Here is a 20,403-nt window from a genome sequence, read left to right on the forward strand (position 1 = left end):
TTTTTATAAATACATTTCCTCCTTTTTTTTTTTTTTTTTTTTTTTCCCATTAGTTTTACAACATCTTGGCTGTGTGGGCTACAGGGCTTTTAAGGGGGACATGGAGAAAGAAGGGACACCCCGCACGGAAACACTCTAGCAGTGCTGTGGTGTGGTGTTTTTAAACCCCGGTTTTCCTTCCTCCCTACTAACCTCTGCCCAGACAGCATGCGAGTCTCTTACAGTGCAAGGCATGATACAAACTCAGGTCAGAAAAAAAAGGTTAAATATTTAGTACATTCTTGTTCAGTGTTTATATTCATTGTTGTACAAGGGTCCTACCCCTCCTTCCCTCCCCGCTTGTTTTGGTTGTGGCACACATCCACCCGCCCGTCCCACACGCACTCCCCACACACACACACGTATATATAGATTTTTTTAATTTGTTGGGTACAACAGCAAACACCAGGCTTTTGGGTCACCGATCTTTAAAAAGACTGTTTTAACCCTTCCACCCTGTGAACAAGAGCTATACCGGTTGCAGCTGGTGATGCCAGGCACTCTTGGGGTGGCCACCGAACACCTGGCTCCGGCAGACCCCAGCTCTTCGCCTTGCTAATGAGGAAGCCCTCGCGGAGGGCACCCTGGGCTGCACTTCGCACCCCTGGTAAAAAAGAAAACCAACCCAACAAAACCAAAACAGACCCACCATGCTGTTTCCATGGGACTGGGTGGAAAGCATGTAGCTGGGGCTAGTGGCTTGGCTAGCAAACAGTTAAGTGTTGGCAGCTATGGAAACCTGTACAAGTACAAGCTTGTGGCTTAAATCATAGACCAAACCTCAGAACAAAAGAAAACGAGTAAGCTTGTTTGTTCAGTTGCAGAAGCCTTGGTGAAAGGGGAAGGAGGGGCCGTCAGAAAGTCTACAACCAAGGAGTCGTCTGTGCCAGTTGCTCATCTTCTGTTAGTTACAGCATCTACGCCTTTGTTTAGCACTGATCCAACCAAATGATGGCAGTGAAGAGGTGGTTCTGGGATGGAAGTGTTTAAATCTTTTGAGTAAGAACAAAGAATTAAAATATACTGATTGCTAGTTTTGACTGGAGATTTTAAAAAGTTTGTAGTGCTTTTTGCTTGTGTAGTTTAGTCCCATTATCTTCTCTTGCCTCTGTCCCATAGTTATTTTTCCCTTTTAAAAATGAAAAAGACAAAAAAGTTAATTAAGAAGGTATTCTATGTAGGATTTTTTATTTATTTTTGTGATACCAGTTTAAATCACTGTAGAGATGCCCCATAATAAATTTAAATACTGAGATAAGGGTTTTTGAGTATGACAGGGGGACAGTTTTTGATTTTGTTTTCAGACATTTATCTACCTCACTCTTATTTTTTTATATGTGTGTATATACAAAAAATACATCTCACATTTCTCAGCAGCCAATAAATGCCGTTGATACTGGTAACCTCTCACTCCATATACCACATGCTCTAGGTTCTGGAGGGGAACAGTCACTGCCGGTCACAAAGGGTCACTTCAGAGAATTTGCCTCAATTCCAAGGAGCTTCTCCAATGTTTTGGTTCAGATGCATTATTGTGAGGAGAAATCTAAGAACTGTCTGGCTTAGGGTGGCCGTTCTGTAAGGAAACACAAAGGCTTTTTAGTGTGCTGCCACGACAGTCCTCAGGTCAGCACCAAAATGCTGTGTGTTCAGATGCACAGAGACATAGCTGGCCTGATATGAGGACTTCAAATTATGAGTATTTGATGAAATCTGTTATGGAAATCAATTGTTTACAATGCCTGGAGGTCCAGAAGAATTGCTAGAGTCAAGGGAATGACCTTTCTGTTTGCCCTGTAGCATGGGCTAAGTCATTCCTGCCAGTTTTTCCTCAGATGCCACAAGCACCAAAAAAACCCGCTTTGCTGAATCAGCACCTAAAAATAAATTGGCCTGTAGAGCAATAGCATTGCTTTCTTGACCAAAAAACAGTGGAAAAACCTGGCACAGGCTGCCTGATGGTACAACTACATCGAGTTTACAGCTTTGGATCTTTGCTGCTTCTGTTTGATGAGAGCACTGATTTTTTTTTTTTTTTTTTTTTTTTCAAAACTAACAATGAATTGATTTCTTTTAACGTGCCAGTAAAAATTCAGTTCCCTTTTCTTCCCCTGTTTATATGCCTCATAACTGTGGATTCTGATGGACCAGCCATCAAATTTTAACTGCCCTCTGACAGCGCGTAACTGGTTTACAAGCACACAGGACTAACACCAGCTTGCTGTCAACTTGATGTATAATGTTTCTCTTTTTCCAGCTCTGGCAGCTGTTCGTGCAGGTGTTGGCTGTGGTATCTGAATAACGTGGCGCTTGGCTACTTCGAGTTGTGCACGGTTTCTTGAACACACAGCGCTGTGGTCAAGTACTGCAGAGTTTGGCTTTGGAGGGAGCATTTCTCTAGCCCTGAGAAACCAGCAAAATTTGAAGTTTTGACTAGGTTGTTTTGATTTTCCATTTTTTTTAATGAAATTCCAGTGCCCTTTCGGCGCAGTGACTTTTCCCCTCTGTCGCACATATTGATTACCACAACTGGAGATCCTCAGATCTTTCAGCTGGCTAGGAGGGTTTTGTTAAAACTGTCCAAGTTACTGTTTTTTATAATTGTATGTAGGTGGTTTAAAATGCATTAGGAAGAAACACTAATGACGTAGCACCCATCATGATAAACATTTCGAAAAGCACTTCAGTAGAAGACAGTCGTGTGGCATCACGTACGCACGGGTGATGTCAGTCAGCTCTCCTGGACCAAACCACCTTCATGATACCATTGCGTTCTGTGTTTGCAATTCAAGCTTAATTCCTTTTTTGTTCTGTTTGTTTCCATAGCTTTTTTTTTGTTGTTGTTGTGTTTTGTGCATTTTGAATAGCTTTATTCACATGGGTTTTTCATGCAGCCTTCCCTTGGACAGTAAATCAAGTTGTTTGTGCATGTGAACAACTGAGAATTAATGTTGGCTTGATAGAGTCATAATATGGTTTGTAATGTTGTTCTTCCCTGAGACCACTGGCTTGTCTGGTATGGAAAATTTATTTAGAACTTCAGCTATGCTTGAATAAAGTTAAAGTAATCCAATTTGTTTATAAATTGAAAACAAAAGCCCACCCAGCCCTGAAAACCAGCATTTTGACAAATGGTACCAAGATGTTTCAACGCAGCAGGAGAACAAATTGGCATCGCTGCGGGGAGCAGGCGGCTTTGTTTTTAGTGCTTGGCCATTGTTCTCACCTGACTTGCGTTTAAAAGCCGCTTGGTGGCACAGAAGGTGGTTTGGTTGCAAAGGAATGTGGCTCCTACGTAAACACAGAAGCGTCAGCTGCGCGGTACTGAGTAAGATGCTCTTCTGGGGGAGCGATAAACTAGACACAGAAGCCGAGCGTGATGGAAAGCGTGAGGCCAGCCTGTGTGCTCCAAGTCTTTCTCAGCGCGATGCCTCTGCTCCTTAAAGCTGGTTCTAAGTGATGTATGGTTCTAGGCACGTTCGCACTGACGCTCCTCTTGGTCTTCAAAAACAAAGAAAGCCCAGTTTGTCCAGAATGACTGGTCACCAGATGGAACTGCTGTCAGGTCCTCTGGGAACTGCTGAGGGGTGTTCGGTACAATCTGAGTCCAACTCAACGACACTCCTATTGTTGGTGTAACTCCATACATATATATCTATATATACATATATATATCTGCATATGTATATCTATAATATAGATATATATTTTTAAACCCTTTTCATTCCATTAGTACAAGTAACACTTGTTTCTTGTTATTCTTATTTTGTTTGTCAACCGTGTATTTAATCACTGGGCTGAACAGCAGTGGAGGAAGGTGCAAGGGATCCACTCCTTACTAACCAGTGATAAAAGCCAGGTATTGCAACTTAACCCGTGAGTAGTTGTGCAGACAAAAATTTAAGAATGATGTGTAGAAACAACACGAGCGGCCAGGGGTGCTGAAGATACAGAACTATAAACAGGCAGGAAGGCTTTGAAGGATACCTCAGTTCAGAAACTGGTTGCTCAGAGATGATGAATGGCCTCTGAAATTGGGCGCAGCCAGGTCAATGAGAATGGAGAGGTGTTTGTGTGGAGACCACGGAAGTAAAAGATACGGAAGTGGGAATGTACGAAGACACAGGGCTTGGGAGAAGTTAGAGGCAGTTTCCTGAGCTTGGTATGTGGGACAGCATCAGAGCTCAGGTATCACAACTCTGATCATTGGTACTTGGAAATAAACCTCTGGACTTTCCAGCTGGAGTGGCAAATTCCTTACCAGGAGTTTAACGGTTGTTACCATCGGTCTGTGTGAATCGGTCTCAACTTACAGTTGGTCTGTTTTGCAAGTACCTTAAGACTGTCGCTAGTTTGTGTGTGTGCATGTGTGTTCATATTTTTTTTTGTATGCGTTTCGTTGATTAGTAACCATTAGCATTTTCAATAGGGCTTTAAGTCCAGTAGATTACGGGTAGTCAGTTGACGAAGATCTGGTTTACAAGAACTAATTAAATGCTTCATTGCATTTTGTAAGTACATAGAATAATTTTATAAAATGTTTGTAGTTTATAAATGCCTAAAATATAATTTAAGGGCACTTTTCTGTGTCTGTGTGTGGGTGTGTCTGTATGTGGTCAGGTTTTTTTTTTGATGGTACCAGTTTACTAGCTAGCTTTACAATATGCCAAAAAGGATCGCTAACTTGTCCAGTTCATGGCGTGTCCCTTTCCCCTACCCGCCCAAGCTTTCTGTCCCAGTATACAGCGAATGAATAAAGGAGTTGGGGAGATGTTCTGTATCTTCAGTATCCTGGTCTTCCAGAGCCCTCTGGTTGGGGTGGGATCATCTTCACTGGTCATTTCACTTTACTGTCTAGGGCAGTTAACTTAATTACAAGATTACAAGAACCTCACTGGTCGGGGAAACAGAACGGGTTTTGCTGCTACCCAGTCTCACTTGTGTTGTTCAGTACCTGCTTTTCGGTGGCCATGTGGTTCGAAGGATGGGACTGCGTAAGAGAAAGAGGGAAGACGGTTTTCAGAATTACTGTTGAAGAATTATTTGCAGATTTCTTATCACTTTAAAAGTTTGTATGCAGCCTCTGAAGATGCTGAGCACCATTTGAAGCTTTGTTGAAATGGGCAAGGCAGGGTCCCTATTTATTTTTATTTAAGAGTATGGAAGATCCCTTCCCCCTGACTCCCCCCAAATTTGACTGACCACATTGCTGAAGGGTTACAATGATTTAGATACTGTTTAAAAATCAGCTCTTCTGTTTTCTGAACCAGTGAGGTTTGAGATGAAAGGATTGGCCAGAGTTTGTCTACCTCTGGGACAAAAACAAAACTAGAAAGTGCTAAGGAATGGATGCAGTTGCAAATACAACATTTTCCAAGTTTTCTTGTTTAAATTTTTTTAAGAGAAAATTAAACAATAACATGGCCAATTTATTACATAAAAGGACTTGCTGTGTATAAATTATTCCTAAAGAAATTCCTGTGTTTATATTAAAATGAATCAGTAGATTAAAAAAAATTCAAAATGTTTTTGTATATTCTGTTGTAAGAATTTATTCCTGTTATTGCGATATACTCGGGATTCTTTATGAAAAGAAGAAACTTTGTCTATTTTGAATGGCTGAAGCTAAGGCTCCTTTAGTTTCTCTTACTCTGCTTTTTTCTAGTAGTTTCAGTACTACATGATTTAAGTTAAATAAAAGAATTCTGTATGCATTTGCCTGTTTCTGAATTTGTTGCTCCTTTTGCGAAGCAAGTACAGGTTTGAAAACTCAGAGTAAATCTTACCTGGTTTTCACCTGCCCTTTTTGGCTGCATTTAACTGAGCTACTCTGGATAAATCTTAGGAGAGGTCAGAACTGCCGGTGTGTTGAAATCAGAAGTATTTTCATCCAGTGACACCAAGCTTGCGGACCCTTTTTCAACGGGACTGTAAGTCCTGTTTGGAGTAGGTGCTTCCTTTGAACAAGGTAAGCATTTTTATTTATTTATTTATTTGAAGAAAACTCGCTTCTTTACATTTACAGCAACCCATAGATGAGGCTTTCAGCCATCCAACACGTTATCAGTTTTCTGTAATGGCCATTGGAAAGGACAATGGCAACAAAACCAGAATTATCTTGGCGTTTCTAGTTCCTCTGAGTGTTGTCATGAAAGTGTTGACTGAAGTAAGGCACGATGGTGGCCCAAAGCTTCATCAGCTGTCCGTGGTGTTAGGTTTGTTTGCTGTCCTTTTTACTGACATGGTGCTTGAGGAATGGCTTTTGTTTCTCTTGGAGAAATCCCAGGTGTCCAGATTAAGCTGCTGCTGTCCTGTTCTAGTGACTGTTTTTGAAAAATACCTGCTAATTTTATATCGTCCTTGTCTGTCATGGTACTAGCAAGATTATTAAGGAGAGTGTGCATTGACGTTCCCTGGGTGCTGAAGGGGAAGTGCTGTAAACCTTTGTCAAACCTGGTTTTCATGGCACAGTGCTTCTGTATGTGGCTGGGTTTGAGAGCTGGAGGAGCCTGGCTTGGCAGGGGAGCAGCACAGAAGTGATCTGTCACTGTCCGATTGCAAGTTTTACAATAGGTTCCTGTTTTGTAAGTAACACAACACGCCACAGCACGCTGCTTCAACAATTGCCTTTCTTGGGACAAGTGAGCTTTTTGATTTTGACGTACGTCCCTGAATAGCTGTCACCTGTTCTACTGAAAGATGGTTGACTTTGCGCTGTGCTCCGTGGAAGGACCGCAGTGTTTTCCTTTGGGACACGCACTGAGAGTACAGGGTAAGTGGTGGTGTCAGGCTGTTGAAACCCGAATTACTGATAGCATTACAGCTCTGGCTGGATTCCAGCCTCTTGCTTGCTTTCTTTCAAGTCACCCTGGGTTTATAGCCCATTTCTGATGCGGAAACCAGCATTTACAGCGGGTCGCTAAGAGAGAATTGTAAAAGTTCACATAACAGGATCCCTGCATGTGTTTTGTTTTCCCTCATATTTACATTTTTTATGTGGACACTTTGTAGGGCTGGACTATCTCTCTGGACTTGGAGAGGGGCTGAGGGGGACCTATCGTACATCCATCCAGTGCTGAATGTCCTTAACAGCTGTAAGCATCCAGCTTGGTTCAGCAAGTCCATGGTAACGTCTTTCTACCCACTGGAACTGGGATTAAGCTTGTAAAATGTTTTAAGTCCACTTTCACACTTTCCTAAATCTGAAGCAACCTTATAATTGTTAGCAATACACACTGGCAATCATGTTTTTTTCTCTCAAGTTTTTTACACCAAAGAGAGATCTAAACAGTTGAGTTTGTGAGGAAATTTCACTGAAAATAACACTGACTATAAAATCCATTATGTAGGGATTTTAAATCATCTTTGTTTGGCTCATTTAAGAGAGTAAAGAATTGCATTCTAAGAAATCCTCACTTTTTTTTTCTTACGTGATCGATCCGTCCTACTCTCTCTCTTCCCCACACTGTTTCAACATTTCTAAGATAATTGTCTGCAATGCTTTTCCTAGGAAGTCTGCTGTTACCGATCTGGATAATGGAGGCACATGGATGAAAGCTGCTCGTCCCTTGCCATAATACAGAGAAGTATAGTAGGTGTAATCACAGATATACCTGCAATATTAAGAACAAATCCCCCCCGTCCCCCAGAAACCAGAATTAAGGAACAGTAAACTTTGATTAAATTTAAACGTTCTTTAAGTAGCCAAACCAGATATGGTTTATGAAATTATTAAAAACATATTTGCCTAGTGAACAAAGGAAATGCTGAAATAGACCAAGTTTGAGAAACAAATGTTCCTTATCTGATGGTTTGATTTTTCAGACACTCACCCAGAAGGAACTTTAAATTAAAATATCACAAGGTGTGCATTCTTTTCTACGCTTCTTTAAGCTGTGTGAGCTGGGAAAGGTTACACAGCCTACTGGAACTACAACCATGTCGTACAGGTTTTGTGTAAGTCATACAATCTCACCATCTGGAGGGTTTTTTTTTCTTACCACCTTACTTTTTAACTTGCAGGTGCAAACCCTGAAATAAAGAGCCAAAATTAGCTGATTTTTATTTTTTATAACTGAGATAATTTCCCATTTTCTGTGTTTCTCTTTAAATGAAGACTAGCGTAATAGAAAATTGCTTCAGTACTACTGAAACACATAATGAGATCACAGACATTCTAGAGGTACCTGTAATTGCTGTGTTCTTTCGTGTATGTATTTACATTTTGTATCCCTCCCAGCTGGGAAAAACAGATTACAATCTGCTACTAGTCAGTATTGCTTTCAGACTCTCTTAATAGCTCAGGTTTACTGGGGCTGTTAATCACAGGGTGTGCTGTGTTGAAACTTGTTTCTTTTGGAATTTACAAATCCATGGAAAAATATGTACTGGCTGTAGATATTTCATGAAGGCTACTTTACATAAAATCTAAATTTATCCCGATTTCGTATTTGTGCCCCTCTGAAGACTTTGCTTCAAAGTGATTTTGGTTGGAAGAAAATAATTGCAAAGATTCTTCAAGGTTAGATGAGCTGATTGAGTTACTTCTGCTTTGAATGTGAGACCCCAATATGCAATATTTACCTTCCCGCATCTCTGGAAAATATTATATCAATCCCTTCCATTGAAATGTTTTTCCAGAGAGTCTTCATATTAATTGTAGATTCAATCTTTTCTGGGCCATCTAGCATGCAACAGCCACCTTCTGGGTGAAAACCACAGGCATCCATCTCATGGTAGCCTTTGTTCTTCCCACACTGCTCGAGGATGATGATTGCTTTGGCGGATGAAGCCAGCCCAACGTGAACTGTAAGCTGTTTTTCCCACCAGAGTGAATAACAGGAAATTAAAAATGAGACCTGCTTTTTAAAAACATGTAATGCAATAGTGCCAAGCACTACGTGAAATACTAGCTTCAAGGTAGGGAGTCTCGCTGTAGCTCATGCCTGAAGAAAACTTTGATGAGATACTATAAATGAGAACAAAATTGTGCTTTAGTCTGGTTTTGTTGTGTCTCGTCAGCTCAGGACTTCAGAGCTGCGGTACCTTTTTTGCAGTTTATGGTGGATTTTATTTTTTCTTTGTTCAGTGTGCAGTTATGCCATTTAAATGGCACGGGGTTAGAACAGCATGCTAATTATTGTGTGCTCCAAATTTCAGTTTGAAACCTTTCTCACAGTTTTAATAGTCTCTTCCCAGAGTTGTCTGAGGCACATATCATGCAATACTCTTTTGGAGATCTTGTTAAAGATCCACTCAGAATAATAATATTTATAAATAAAGGGGGGAAATTGTGTAACTTTCTAATTACTCACCAGTGGCTGAAGAGTTGTCCATATCTTGAAGACTTGCTCCTTTGCTTTTTGGTAAACCACCGGCAGCTGCATGATACGGAGATCTATGTTTGTACCGAGGCCTCTCTTGGACAGCTCCTGTTTTTACAAAAAAGCCACCATGGGCTTGTAAGAGCATTGGATTTCTCAAGACTGTAATGAAGAAACCAGGTGGATCCAACTGAGAAAATACACGAAAGAGCAACGTAATGCTGTCTCTAAGGCCACGGTTCCTAAACACTGGTCTACAGTGAGATTCAGTGGTGTTGTGGTAGCTCTCCTTTTTTTAACTGAAAGAGGCTAAAATGCGCTAACCAATTTCTTAATGTCATGTCCATGTGGAGCCATTGTTGTGTTTTCCAAAGGGATGCTCAGTCTCCAGTGGGTGAGAGTGGTTATGGTATAGGGACTGGTCTGTGGGGAACCGTGAAATACAGGATCTCTCAGAAAGGGGCTATGCTTGAAAGCATCTAAATAGGCTTTGATATAGGCAAGAGCTGTTCCTCTGAAAAATCTAGTCAATAAACCTGTGCTATCAAGAGACACAAATGAGGGAGAATTCACATTAGCTGTCCACACGAGATCTGCTGGCTTGAACTGGTTCGGGTAAGCTCTGTTGGAGGTAACCATCAACGTGAGGAAGGTCACATTTGGAATGAGTTTAATCTTTTAGTTAGAATATGTTTCCCTAGTAGAAGAAAATGTCACTTGTTGGCATGTTATTACTCTGTCATTTACGTAGAGTTGACATTCCGTACGGGACCTTTCCCAAAGGGAAAAAAGGCGCCCTTCAAAGCAGCGGACTGGCCAGATGGCTGGAAGATGGTCTGGAGAATAAACATCACATGGAAATTACTTGAAATTGTTGTCAGTGGAACAGGGCTAAGGAACGAGGCATAAGCCTCTAAGTAGAAGGCAGGCTGCTGCAGTGGCAGGGTGCAGATGGAAGGCATCTGAGGTAGACAGCTTTGTCCCAGAAAAGTAAAATGATGGTTGAAATTCCCTGTTGCATTTGAGTAGACCACTGCCAAAAGAGGTTACAGATGAAGTTTCTAAGGACATAGGCTAAAAGTCAGTAGCAGAGGTGGTGAGCCCAAGAAACCCGTAACTTTATTAGATGGCACTGTCTTCTCAAGCTTTCATTTCTCACTACAGATACTCGTGCGGATGAGTCCCACAGCTCTAAGCTGTTCTAACTGGGAAATTTGCCCTTCAACACTGGCTTCCTATATAAACTGTTCCAATTTTCTTGTCAGCGGAAACATTGATTAGCTGTGCTCAATAAACTATTTGACACAAGCAAGGAAACAATGCCTGCAGGGAAGTAAACACATTCAGAGAACAGTGCCAGCCTTTTTTCCTCTGGGCGCTGACAGTCTTTGAAAGACCATTGCATCATCTTGCTTAAGAATGCTGTACTGTGTCTTAGCTTCCAAAAAAGAAAACCCCAGCTGGTTCACAATTAGCATTTTCTTTTCTAAAGCATCTTTAATTTTAACATTTAATGAGATTCTTCCTTTTTAACTGTAAGGCTTAGAGGACCCGACTACCCGTAAATTTGGTACAGCATGGAGACCCGAAGTAAGTTGTTAGGCTGTTGTCCTCTCGTGCTTTCTGGATTGAGGTTCTGTTGTCACCATTTGTCATGGGAGAAACACGCAGAAATGCTTTTGTGCAGGACAAAACCAGAAGCTGGCCAATAGCGAAGGGCTGAGAATTTGTGTCAAAGGAAGAGAGCTCGCTATGTCCTAAGCAATTTCAGCATGTTGTCAATAATGTGTATTACTTTGTTGTCTAAGAATCCTAACCACGGGCTTATACCCCAGATGTTGTGCAAATATGGAACAACAACAACCAAAAAAAAGATTGTTCCTTGTCTCAGCCTTAACCAAAACCATTTTTGCATTTAAGGTGAGAGACTGAAGATGGTTAGAGGAGGATGACTGCATCTGGAAACTAGAGCTCACATTGGTGAGTTAATTCGTAAACAAGTGCCTGTCTTTTGTAGTGGAAACAGCAAAGGAGACTTCAAAGGAGAACAGAAGTGTCAGAGGACTTTTTTTTTTTTTGTGGGAAAAGTGGTTCAAAACAAAGCATGAAGATGCTTTATTGGGTAGTTCTTCTAAAAGAGAAATGAAATCCAGCATTATCAGCTGATGACCTTGAGTTGTTGGTGAGTTGTGGTCACAGACCCTGTCCACGGGATCTCCAGCCCATGTTGTGACGCAGTCCTCCCCAGAGAGAAGTGATTTGCACAGAACAGTTGGGTTCAGGTGTGGTGGTTGTGTCACATAGGGTATTAGAAGCATCTTGAACTTCTAGAAAAAGTTTGCCTGAGTTTTCACTGATTTGGCTTGCCAGGGGGCAGGGGACTGCGTGCGTTAATTTAGTGACCCTTACTCAAACAGGCTGGTGTTGGTGCAGAAAGAAAACCAGAAGTTACCAGCTGACTCAGTCAGTCTGCAAGTATGTTGCAAACAAAAATTTTTTGGGTGCTTGTTGTTTTGGTTGGTTTTGGTTTTGTTTTTTTTGTTTTTTTGTTTTTTTTTTGAAATCTTGCAGATAACCTTTTAAAGCTTTAGGGATGTAAGAAAGTTCCAGAACAGAAATGAAGGCACGAAATAGCAATGTCGTCTTAGTTTCACAGATGGGAGGGAGACAGAGAGATTAAATGACAAATTTCCAAAGACCACACGGTCAGTGGCAGCATGAAAAGCTGTACACAGAGATCTGATCCTCATCTCCTGATAGCAAACATACTTCCCAGAAGCAGTTGGAAATGTGACCTGTTCTTTGCACTAACAGTTTAATTACTATGAATGTTGTCACTCAACTTGCATTTGTGCCCTATTAACTGGAGACTTTGACCTTGATGGTAGGCTGCCCTGGTAGGTTATTTGGCTGCCAAGCTGCAGACAGGAGTTTCTGCAGGAGACACAGAAACAGGGTCAGATCAAGGGTTATTAGGTGGGACCATCAATCTGTAATACGGCATAAATAATTCAGGGATCTGGGATTCTGAGGGTCCCATGTGGTGCGGAAGAACTAACACATCACAGTAACTCAATGTGATCTGTCAGCAAGTGTGGAGTAAATACTTGGTCGTTGTGTCCTTCAGAGAGAATGTCCTGCACTTCCAGAGTTAAAAGTGCTGCTGGTGGAGCTTTCGTGCGTATTTCAGGAGGGTATTTCAGGTGAATGGTGTTATAAGAACCATGAAAAACTTAGTGAGACAGGTTTCTAAAAGAGAAGCTGTCTTTCAAGTGCTAGACAGCCACGTTGGGCCATGTGACGGTGTCTATAAAAGCTCTGAAGCTTTTCCCGATGACCCTGAATTGACAGGTTCACCTGTACTTTCAGATCCATTTGACTGTCCTTTTCCCCGAACACTCAAGGGGTACTTGCTGGGGAATGAGAACTCCGTGGATGCAATGCTGATGAATGCCTTGTGTGGGAGTTGTCTTGTGCTGTGCTGAGAACTTGGGTCCATGCAAAAACAACAGGGTGGTATTCACATTCTTGGAAAATTATGTTTTCATATTATAAAACTGGCATTGCATGGACAATGTACTGATGCGTATCAATAAGAAATCCAGGAATTCAGAAGAAATACTCTTTCTAAATGAGCAGAAATAGAGATCTTGAGGGTTTTATTAACACTTATCATATGATTCCTGGGGATTTCAGGAAATGGAAATTGACTTATTCACCAAAAAGGTGCTAATAAGTATTTAATTTGTAAGAGAAACGATATCACACAACCATTTTTCTGAGTGCCCAGTGAGGGCACAGAAGGGATACAACTATCGGAATGGGTTATGTGCTCAGCGGATCAATCCCTGATCCTCCCTAGAGCAAGAAAAGAGGTTCAGGAAAATGGCTGATCGCATCAGCAGGGCAGAGTGCAACAGCATCTCACGGAGAAGCTGGCAGCACGGATCTTAAGGAAGCAGTTGTGTGTAAGCAAGTATTGCTCACAGAAATGAAGCCATTGCTCTTTGGCAAAGACTCCATTCCAAAAAGCATGGAAGGCAAGGCTATGCTGTGAGAATTGGGACCCTGGGACTCCTGTTATATGTATTTTTACAGGATTTCAAATGCTTTTGGTATGAGGACCCTTCTGGTCCTCTGGGATGTGAACTCTTATGACGACGTGTATCAACCTTACAACATCCCTGAGGGTGGCATGGTATCCAGGCTTTTGATGATAACCCAGGTCATTTTGAGGCAGTAATTACGATAGTTCCAGGTAATGCTACAAAGGCATTAAGCCTGAGCAATCATGTTTAGTAGCTCTGGTCTGGCTGCTCAGTGCTTTCTTGAGGATGAGTCTGAGTGTACTCTTTCTTGGCTCAGAAGAGAGACTCGGCAGGAGGCTTTTATGTCACTTCAGTGATCCATGCAGGAACCCCAAGCCAAGACAGGATTACTTCCAGATGTAAATACTGAATTTTGCTATCTTTAATATATGTGCACAGGCTTCCTGAAGACCATAGGGCTACTCTTGTCAACAAGGCCAATGGAACAATACCATGAGATTGCTATGTGGCGTGGAGAGGCCTATCCACATTCAAAGTACTTGCAGATTTGCAAGAAATTTCCCTGAATTGTCTGGATTAACCACCTTTGCAAGGGAATAGGAAACCCAAGCAGCATCCTCAGTATGAACAGAAATTAATTCCACACAGAGGGTGTCACATCAGAGGGAAATATATTTGTTCTCCTCCGTACACAAGGACTCACATCTGTTTCATTATGGAATGCTGTAGCCCTTGTTATATAACTTCCTGGCGTAGCCAGCGCATGGCATTGTGACAGAAAACTCATCTCATCGGTGCGTGTTCACTTTGGGCTGTTTTGCTCGCAAATAAAGAACATGTTTTATTTTCAGCCAGAAGAGGATGATCTTGCACCCAAAATTAGAACCAACAGGAATCAGGAAATAATGAGCAAGAATATTGTCAACTGACAAATATTTGTGGTTTATGGCACATGTCAAGTTGGAGTTCAGATAGTTTACAGGTCTCCTGTGATGACTGGGGTGTGGAAAGGTATCACAGAAGTATTTTTATTTCTTGTTAGCCTACAGGGATAATATCCCTCATGAGTAGGTAATAGATTTATTCTTCCAAATACGAAGTTGCACTCAGTATTCTTCACCCAACAGAGCTAGAATAGAAAATATGTGTAGGTTGGTGGACTTGCTGCAGCTTTGGTCTTTGGAAGAATGTACTAGCTCCTTGTTTTTCAATCATCTTGGCTTGACTGCTCTTCATTTTCAAGACAGATCTTCAGTAGCTGTCCCTAAAACTTGTAATATGGTTACAGTCCTGTAGAGTCATCATCTTTCTATTGCTACTAGTACTTTCTTATAGCTACCTTTTTAATTTCCGTGTCCAGAACTGAAATATTTATGGGCTTATTTCAGTCTTCCTAATAGAACATAGTCCTCTGTTTGTTTTACATGTCTTGCTTTCCATTTTTACCAGTATTATCTGTTATTTCTTGCAAATATTGGACCAATCTTCCATTCAGTTTTACTACCTTGACTAACTGGTTTCAGATTTCATTGTGTTAACCTTCTTTCTACCTTGGAATAGGTAAGAACTTGTGTGAAAGACCCTCTCAAAATAATTCTGTTCAGAAATACCTTAAGAGAGTAACTGAACCCAAGGAATGACCATTGTCTGTGCTAGGGAGAATGAATGAAACTTGCATGTGACTTTTACAGATACGCAGCAAATCTCTGCAGCTGTTCCTACTGTTTGAACATACATTCCGTGACCTTTCACACTTCAGATTGAGCTAGATTACTCAAGTACCAAACTAGTAAATTATTTCATTATAGCAGACATACCCTTAGATACAATGGTTGGATATTTATTTTGTAAGACATATTTAAAGACAGAAGTTATTTTATTGTTAAAACTTAAATAATATTTTTAAAATGAGTAATCCTGTTCCTGAAAAAATAATCTATTTGTGGAAATTTTGGTGTGTCCCAAGAAATGTGCATTCACGATAATTTGAAAAGAAACAATTGTAACAGAAAAGTTCATGCTGAAAGCTGGGTATCCAAACCGTATCTTTGTATCAGCCAGCTAAATTTCTTCTAATACACATACTTGGGAAATAAGCAGGAAGTTTCAAGACTCCATCGTAGACATGTTACTACTTGTCAAAGTGTATGGAGGGAAAAGAAATCTGAATGACCTTGTTTTCAGTTTTAACTGTTCACTTGACTATCGTTTGAAAGTGGAAGCCAAAGCTGAGATGTGAAAACATACTTAGCATTGGCATGCTTTCAGTTTTGTGTTCAGGCAGTAAGAATTCAATAGGCCACATTTGTATGAGAAGGAAATCACCTCACACAGATGTAAGATGAGTTGTGGTATGAGATGATCTGTTTACTGATGACAGAAATAACCTGTGGCATATACATTAGTTGCAGAGAAGGCACCCTCAGTAAAACATAACGTTTTTAAAAATCAAGAATAATATTTTGATAAGTGCTTAAATAATGCAAAAAATATTATTGCAAATAAAATAATGTTTCGCTATTTAATTATCCTCTTTCTTCCATATTGGGAGTCAGCTCCACGAGGAACAATTCTGTTTGAGTCATGAGAAATAACTTCCTTTAACGCAATGGAAAGCCTGAAAATGGTTTGTATAGGGATCTCCACAAAATAAAACACCTCCCTCCTTTTTTTTTTTTTTTTTTTTTTATGCTTACCTTTACTGCTTCCCAGCTAGAATTAATCAGGTATTGTCTAAAAGGACCAAAACCTGAAAAGAAAGAAACATGCTTTTAACTCTTGCTTGCTCTGCAATTGTAGATTAGATGCCAACATGAATGCACACACATATTCATTCTTTATCTTCATATTTTTGGTTATGGAGGTTGAGTTGTTTAGATAGAATTTAGTCTTTATAACACTTAAGGGTATAGGATTTTCATTTTTGATATGTACTGACATAAGAACTAATACTGCAGTCTTCATTCATGTCAAAACTTACTTATGAGATAACTTTAACTGAAGCTAGTTAATGTACTGGAGCCAACAGAATAGATCCTGTAAATGATGATTTTTGGGAAAGGATCATCAACCACAGAAATGCCACGACTGAAAGATCTGGTGTTAAATACTCCCAGGTCACAGTCAGTGCACCATGCTCATTGTTAAAGCTCATGAAGATGAAGATATGCACAGCTAATGAAAATGTTTGAAAGAGTAGAATTTGATTTAATTTGTAATTTTTTTTAATCCCAAGTAGTGAAAATGTAAGTTTTCTGTCAGGGAAAGTGAGCTTTTTGTGGTGCTGGGCAAAATCTCTTCCTTTACTTTTTCCCCACAGAGAAAAGAGAGGAAGAAAGGGAAAAGGACTCTTTGAATCCCAAGTACTACATTTAATTTTACACATCCTTTTTTGTGAAAAACTTTTTTTAAATAAAAAGGAAAAAAATTGTTTTGAGATAGATGGGCATTTTGTCAAGAAAAAGTTTGATGGAAAACTCCCACTATCTTTATTAATTTCAATTACTGCTCTCAATCCAGAGTGTTGCCAAGTCTTAGATACTGGGTGGCAGGAAAACGAGTTTGTGAAATGGCTTTAATGCTATAACTCTGAAATATTTAAAAATCCTTAAATGGACAAATAAATACTTGATAGCATATGAGTGCTATTTTGCACAGTGAAAGGTACTTGTATGTGGGGATAATTAAGCCTAAATGCAGGCTTATGACAGCTTAATTAATGCTAGACTTCAAGCATTTCTTAATTTGTTAATACTTATTTCATAACTGCTCAATCTTTTCTCTTTAATATTATGAAAAGCCTGATGGTGCTAATATTTTGGACAATGTTTTTCCCAGGTTTAAGTTTGTACTGTGGAGAGGGAACAAGGGAAATAGTACACATTTCAGACTAACAGGGAACAGAAAACCTCACTAGTCCCACTCCGCTTTCAGAGCAAAATTAGGGTGACACCTACTCCATTCTGAGGCTCTAGTTGTTGTGCATTTTTCTGTACATGTGTGTGCAGAACTGCAGAATTGTAGTAAAGTTGTAAAATGAACTGCAGGACTATAGTAATTCTACATTCTACAAGTATAGATGCAATGAAATACATGCATCTTAGTGGTGGCCGTAAGAAACTACTGCTTAGGATAAAATTGTTCTATGAAAATAAATGACTAAATGTAAGAGTTTTACAGTACTGAAATACCTGCAGCAACTTGGAGAGCTAACTGGCTGGATATCATTAAGCACTATATAATAAACTGGGCTCACTGCCAGCAGGTTCATACTCTGAGCAGGTGAAAATGTGACAGCAGCATGCTGTGATAATCTCTGTAATAGCTTAAAGATGCACCTGTGTCTTTAATTTGACACACTAGTCTAAAACTATTTGAACAAGTAGATTCTGCACCTAAATGGCCATCTAGGCAGAGAAAAAAACTCATAAGGTGCTAAGTGTGCCGTCAAGGGTACGTGCCATAAATATAGGAGAGAACCAGACTGTCAGCCTTTTACAAGGTTAGCAAATGCCTCTTGTTCTCTCCTGTACTCCCATTCAGTTCAACTGCAGTTATGTTTAGAGCAAGCCAAACTAGTTCTGCCCAACTTGCAGCTATTAAAAAAAAAAAAAAAGTGTTTAATTGAAAACAGCAAGATGGAAATCTCTTTGATGTAGCTTCAACCTCACTCCTATGTCCTCAGATGACCCACGATGGAAAATCATCCAGCAACTCACATGTCAAGATACGTGTAATGATTGCCTTGAGATGAGCCAGTAGGAACAAGAGGAATAGGAGTAGCAGCATTCCTTAAGAGCTTTAACCTTTTAAAGCTCAGAAGTCTCTAGCTGGTGTTTCTGCCACTGTGATTCAGCAGTAGTTATAGACAGCAAGAGAAACTCCAAATTTGGTTCCTTGTGCTGCATGTTCAGGCATGCTCCTTTGGTATATTTAAATTTAATGGTCTAGTTTAGCAGTGATGAGGCAGCATCTCCTGTTTAAATCTTCCTTACCTTGCTGTGAAACTGAGACCCTGAAACTTGCCATGTGTTGCTCTAATTCTGGACACTGACTATGTGACATTGTGATGCAACCTGGTTTTCTTGCTTCAGAGCTCCTTTTGGGTAAGCTTTATCTAATACTAGCCTGCACTGCCTTGAGCTATGTGGTTTGGATCAGAGAGAATGTCAACAAAGATTAAAACATGGAGAGAATGAACAACAAACCAAACTGGATGGCAGTGAAGAGGGCAGACTACAGTCTGTTTCCTCTGACATGCATCTGATTTTTCTTAGGAAGGCACAGCAGCAAGTTATTTTCCATTTGGAATTGTTAGTATGACCATTTGCTACTGTTTTTCCCTCCAGGGAACTGTTTACGACAAAGATCAAGCATGTGTGCATACCATCTCTGGCTAAAAGAAGAATAAAATAAAAATCTTACCAGTTACAACCACAGTGTTGGAATTTGAATCCATGAAATCTATGCTCCGGAAGGTGAAATCTTCTTGTCTTTCCATTTCAAACGGTATTATAATTCATGTATCTGTGGCAAACTTCTTTATTTGGGGCACCTTTTTTTCTTCAAACTGTGATGTGCCAGGATTCACATGACAGGGATGATTTGTGATCCATGTAACTCTCAAAGCAAAAATTGTTACTGTCTCTGTATTAAAGATAGAAGTCTGACTGACCAGCTGACTGACTGGGACTGCCCCAAACTTCTTTTCTTTTCTTTAGGCATGCAGTAGTATTTAGGAAGAACAGGAAAGGCTTAAAGAAACTTCTTGCAAAATATCCACCAATGTTTTTCATCAGAAACCTGTTCATGCACAAGGAAACAGAAAATTAATGGAATCCACTTTATTATACATCTGTGAATATTCTATTTTAGCACAGCTGTAATTCACTTTAATTGTGAGGAATGACTTAACTACAAAAACATATCTGTCCCTTTCCACTGTTCTTACTTTTTCTTACTGACTTAAAAATCCTCAGGGGTAACTTTGCTGTTCCTCTTCATGGCAGTTATGTAAACCTTGATGTTTATCGTATGCTGTTTATAAAAGAGTAAGTTACACTTTTAAAACCAAACACTAATAGGAAGATGTGCCTATTTGCTAAACTGAAACATTTACTTGGTAATATCCTTGAATAGGCAACACATTAAAAAAAATCTCACTCCAACTTGCAAGGTCAAAGGAACTCTAGAAGCTGGGTTAAAGCTTGCTGAAACTGGCATGTTTAATAGCTGCTCTGTCTTCATTAAATTAAAGCATGGGAACCAATGGGGAGCCTGAAATCAAAACATACACACATTGTCACTGCCCAAAACAAAAGCATATGAAAGTTCTCTTGGGAATTGTAACTATGTGGGCAGAGGGTTTCACTAGGTCTTGTTTTGAGTAGGAAGTGTATGTGTGTGCATGTGTGAGAGGGAGGGGAGAAATATGCTAAGAATAGAAAGCCACTATATAATCTCAAGGGACATAGTAATTGTGAGACTTTAAGAAAAAAAAAAAAAATCTCTGAAGAAAACTCTTGGATTGGGTGGCGGCTGAGAGAGGTTTGGAGCTACGAGCTGTCTATCATTTAAATCCTCCTGTGCTGAGATAGAAATAAATTTGTGCATTCTTTTAAAGACCCCGATTCCACCTTCCATTCATTCTCCTGACTAATGCAACTTGCAAAACTAACCTGTGCTAGCTGCTGAGGCTGAAGAAGCAGCTAATACAGTAAACACAGAACTCTGTGCAGCTTTAAATAAGGTAAATCTGCCACTGACATCAGTGAATTACCTCTAAAAGAACAGTCTTTCATTCTCCTAACTAAGATTTTTATCAATTAATTTTTCTGTGTGACCAGTTAGTAAAACTTTCTATTATACTAAACAGGACAATGACATACCAGTCTTCTCATCGTTATTTCCAATTTGTGCTTTTTTTTTCCTTTTTTTTTAAAACCACTTGATAGATATTATCAATTAAAAAAAAAAAAAAATCTAAGTCTATC

At 39.9% G+C, this 20,403-nt stretch overlaps 1 protein-coding gene across 2 annotated transcripts; it reads right to left on the reverse strand.

The window, feature by feature from the left end:
- Nucleotides 1-2: 2 nt before the first annotated feature.
- On the reverse strand, nt 3-19,046 carry PGPEP1L (pyroglutamyl-peptidase I like). 2 transcript variants are annotated; one of them, XM_010128124.2, is made up of 6 exons: nt 18,836-19,046; nt 16,108-16,160; nt 9,354-9,470; nt 8,623-8,852; nt 5,826-7,652; nt 3-5,029 (listed from the first exon to the last, which is right to left on the reverse strand). In XM_010128124.2, exons 1-5 carry the CDS (start codon nt 18,909-18,911, stop codon nt 7,484-7,486), a joined length of 645 nt encoding a protein of 214 aa, XP_010126426.2. In that variant the 5' UTR covers nt 18,912-19,046; the 3' UTR covers nt 3-5,029; nt 5,826-7,483. The 2 variants fall into 2 exon arrangements, with proteins under 2 accessions (XP_010126426.2, XP_086613045.1); XM_086756919.1 differs by lacking the exon at nt 5,826-7,652 and having other exon boundaries at nt 10-5,029.
- Between the last annotated feature and the right edge of the window lie 1,357 nt (nt 19,047-20,403).

The sequence above is a fragment of the Chlamydotis macqueenii genome, chromosome 12 (genome assembly GCF_036417535.1).
Source record: "Chlamydotis macqueenii isolate bChlMac1 chromosome 12, bChlMac1.mat, whole genome shotgun sequence".
Taxonomy (NCBI): domain Eukaryota; kingdom Metazoa; phylum Chordata; class Aves; order Otidiformes; family Otididae; genus Chlamydotis; species Chlamydotis macqueenii.

Bases quoted from the DNA above. Each gene is read 5' to 3' on its own strand.
- PGPEP1L (XM_010128124.2), bottom strand. From the start codon at position 18,911: ATGGAAAGACAAGAAGATTTCACCTTCCGGAGCATAGATTTCATGGAT. The intron at 9,471-16,107 runs GTAAGCATAAAA...TTGTAAAAACAG, and splicing joins CTAGCTGGGAAGCAGTAAAG to GAGCTGTCCAAGAGAGGCCT. The intron at 8,853-9,353 runs GTGAGTAATTAG...TGGGAAAAACAG, and splicing joins GGACAACTCTTCAGCCACTG to CTTACAGTTCACGTTGGGCT.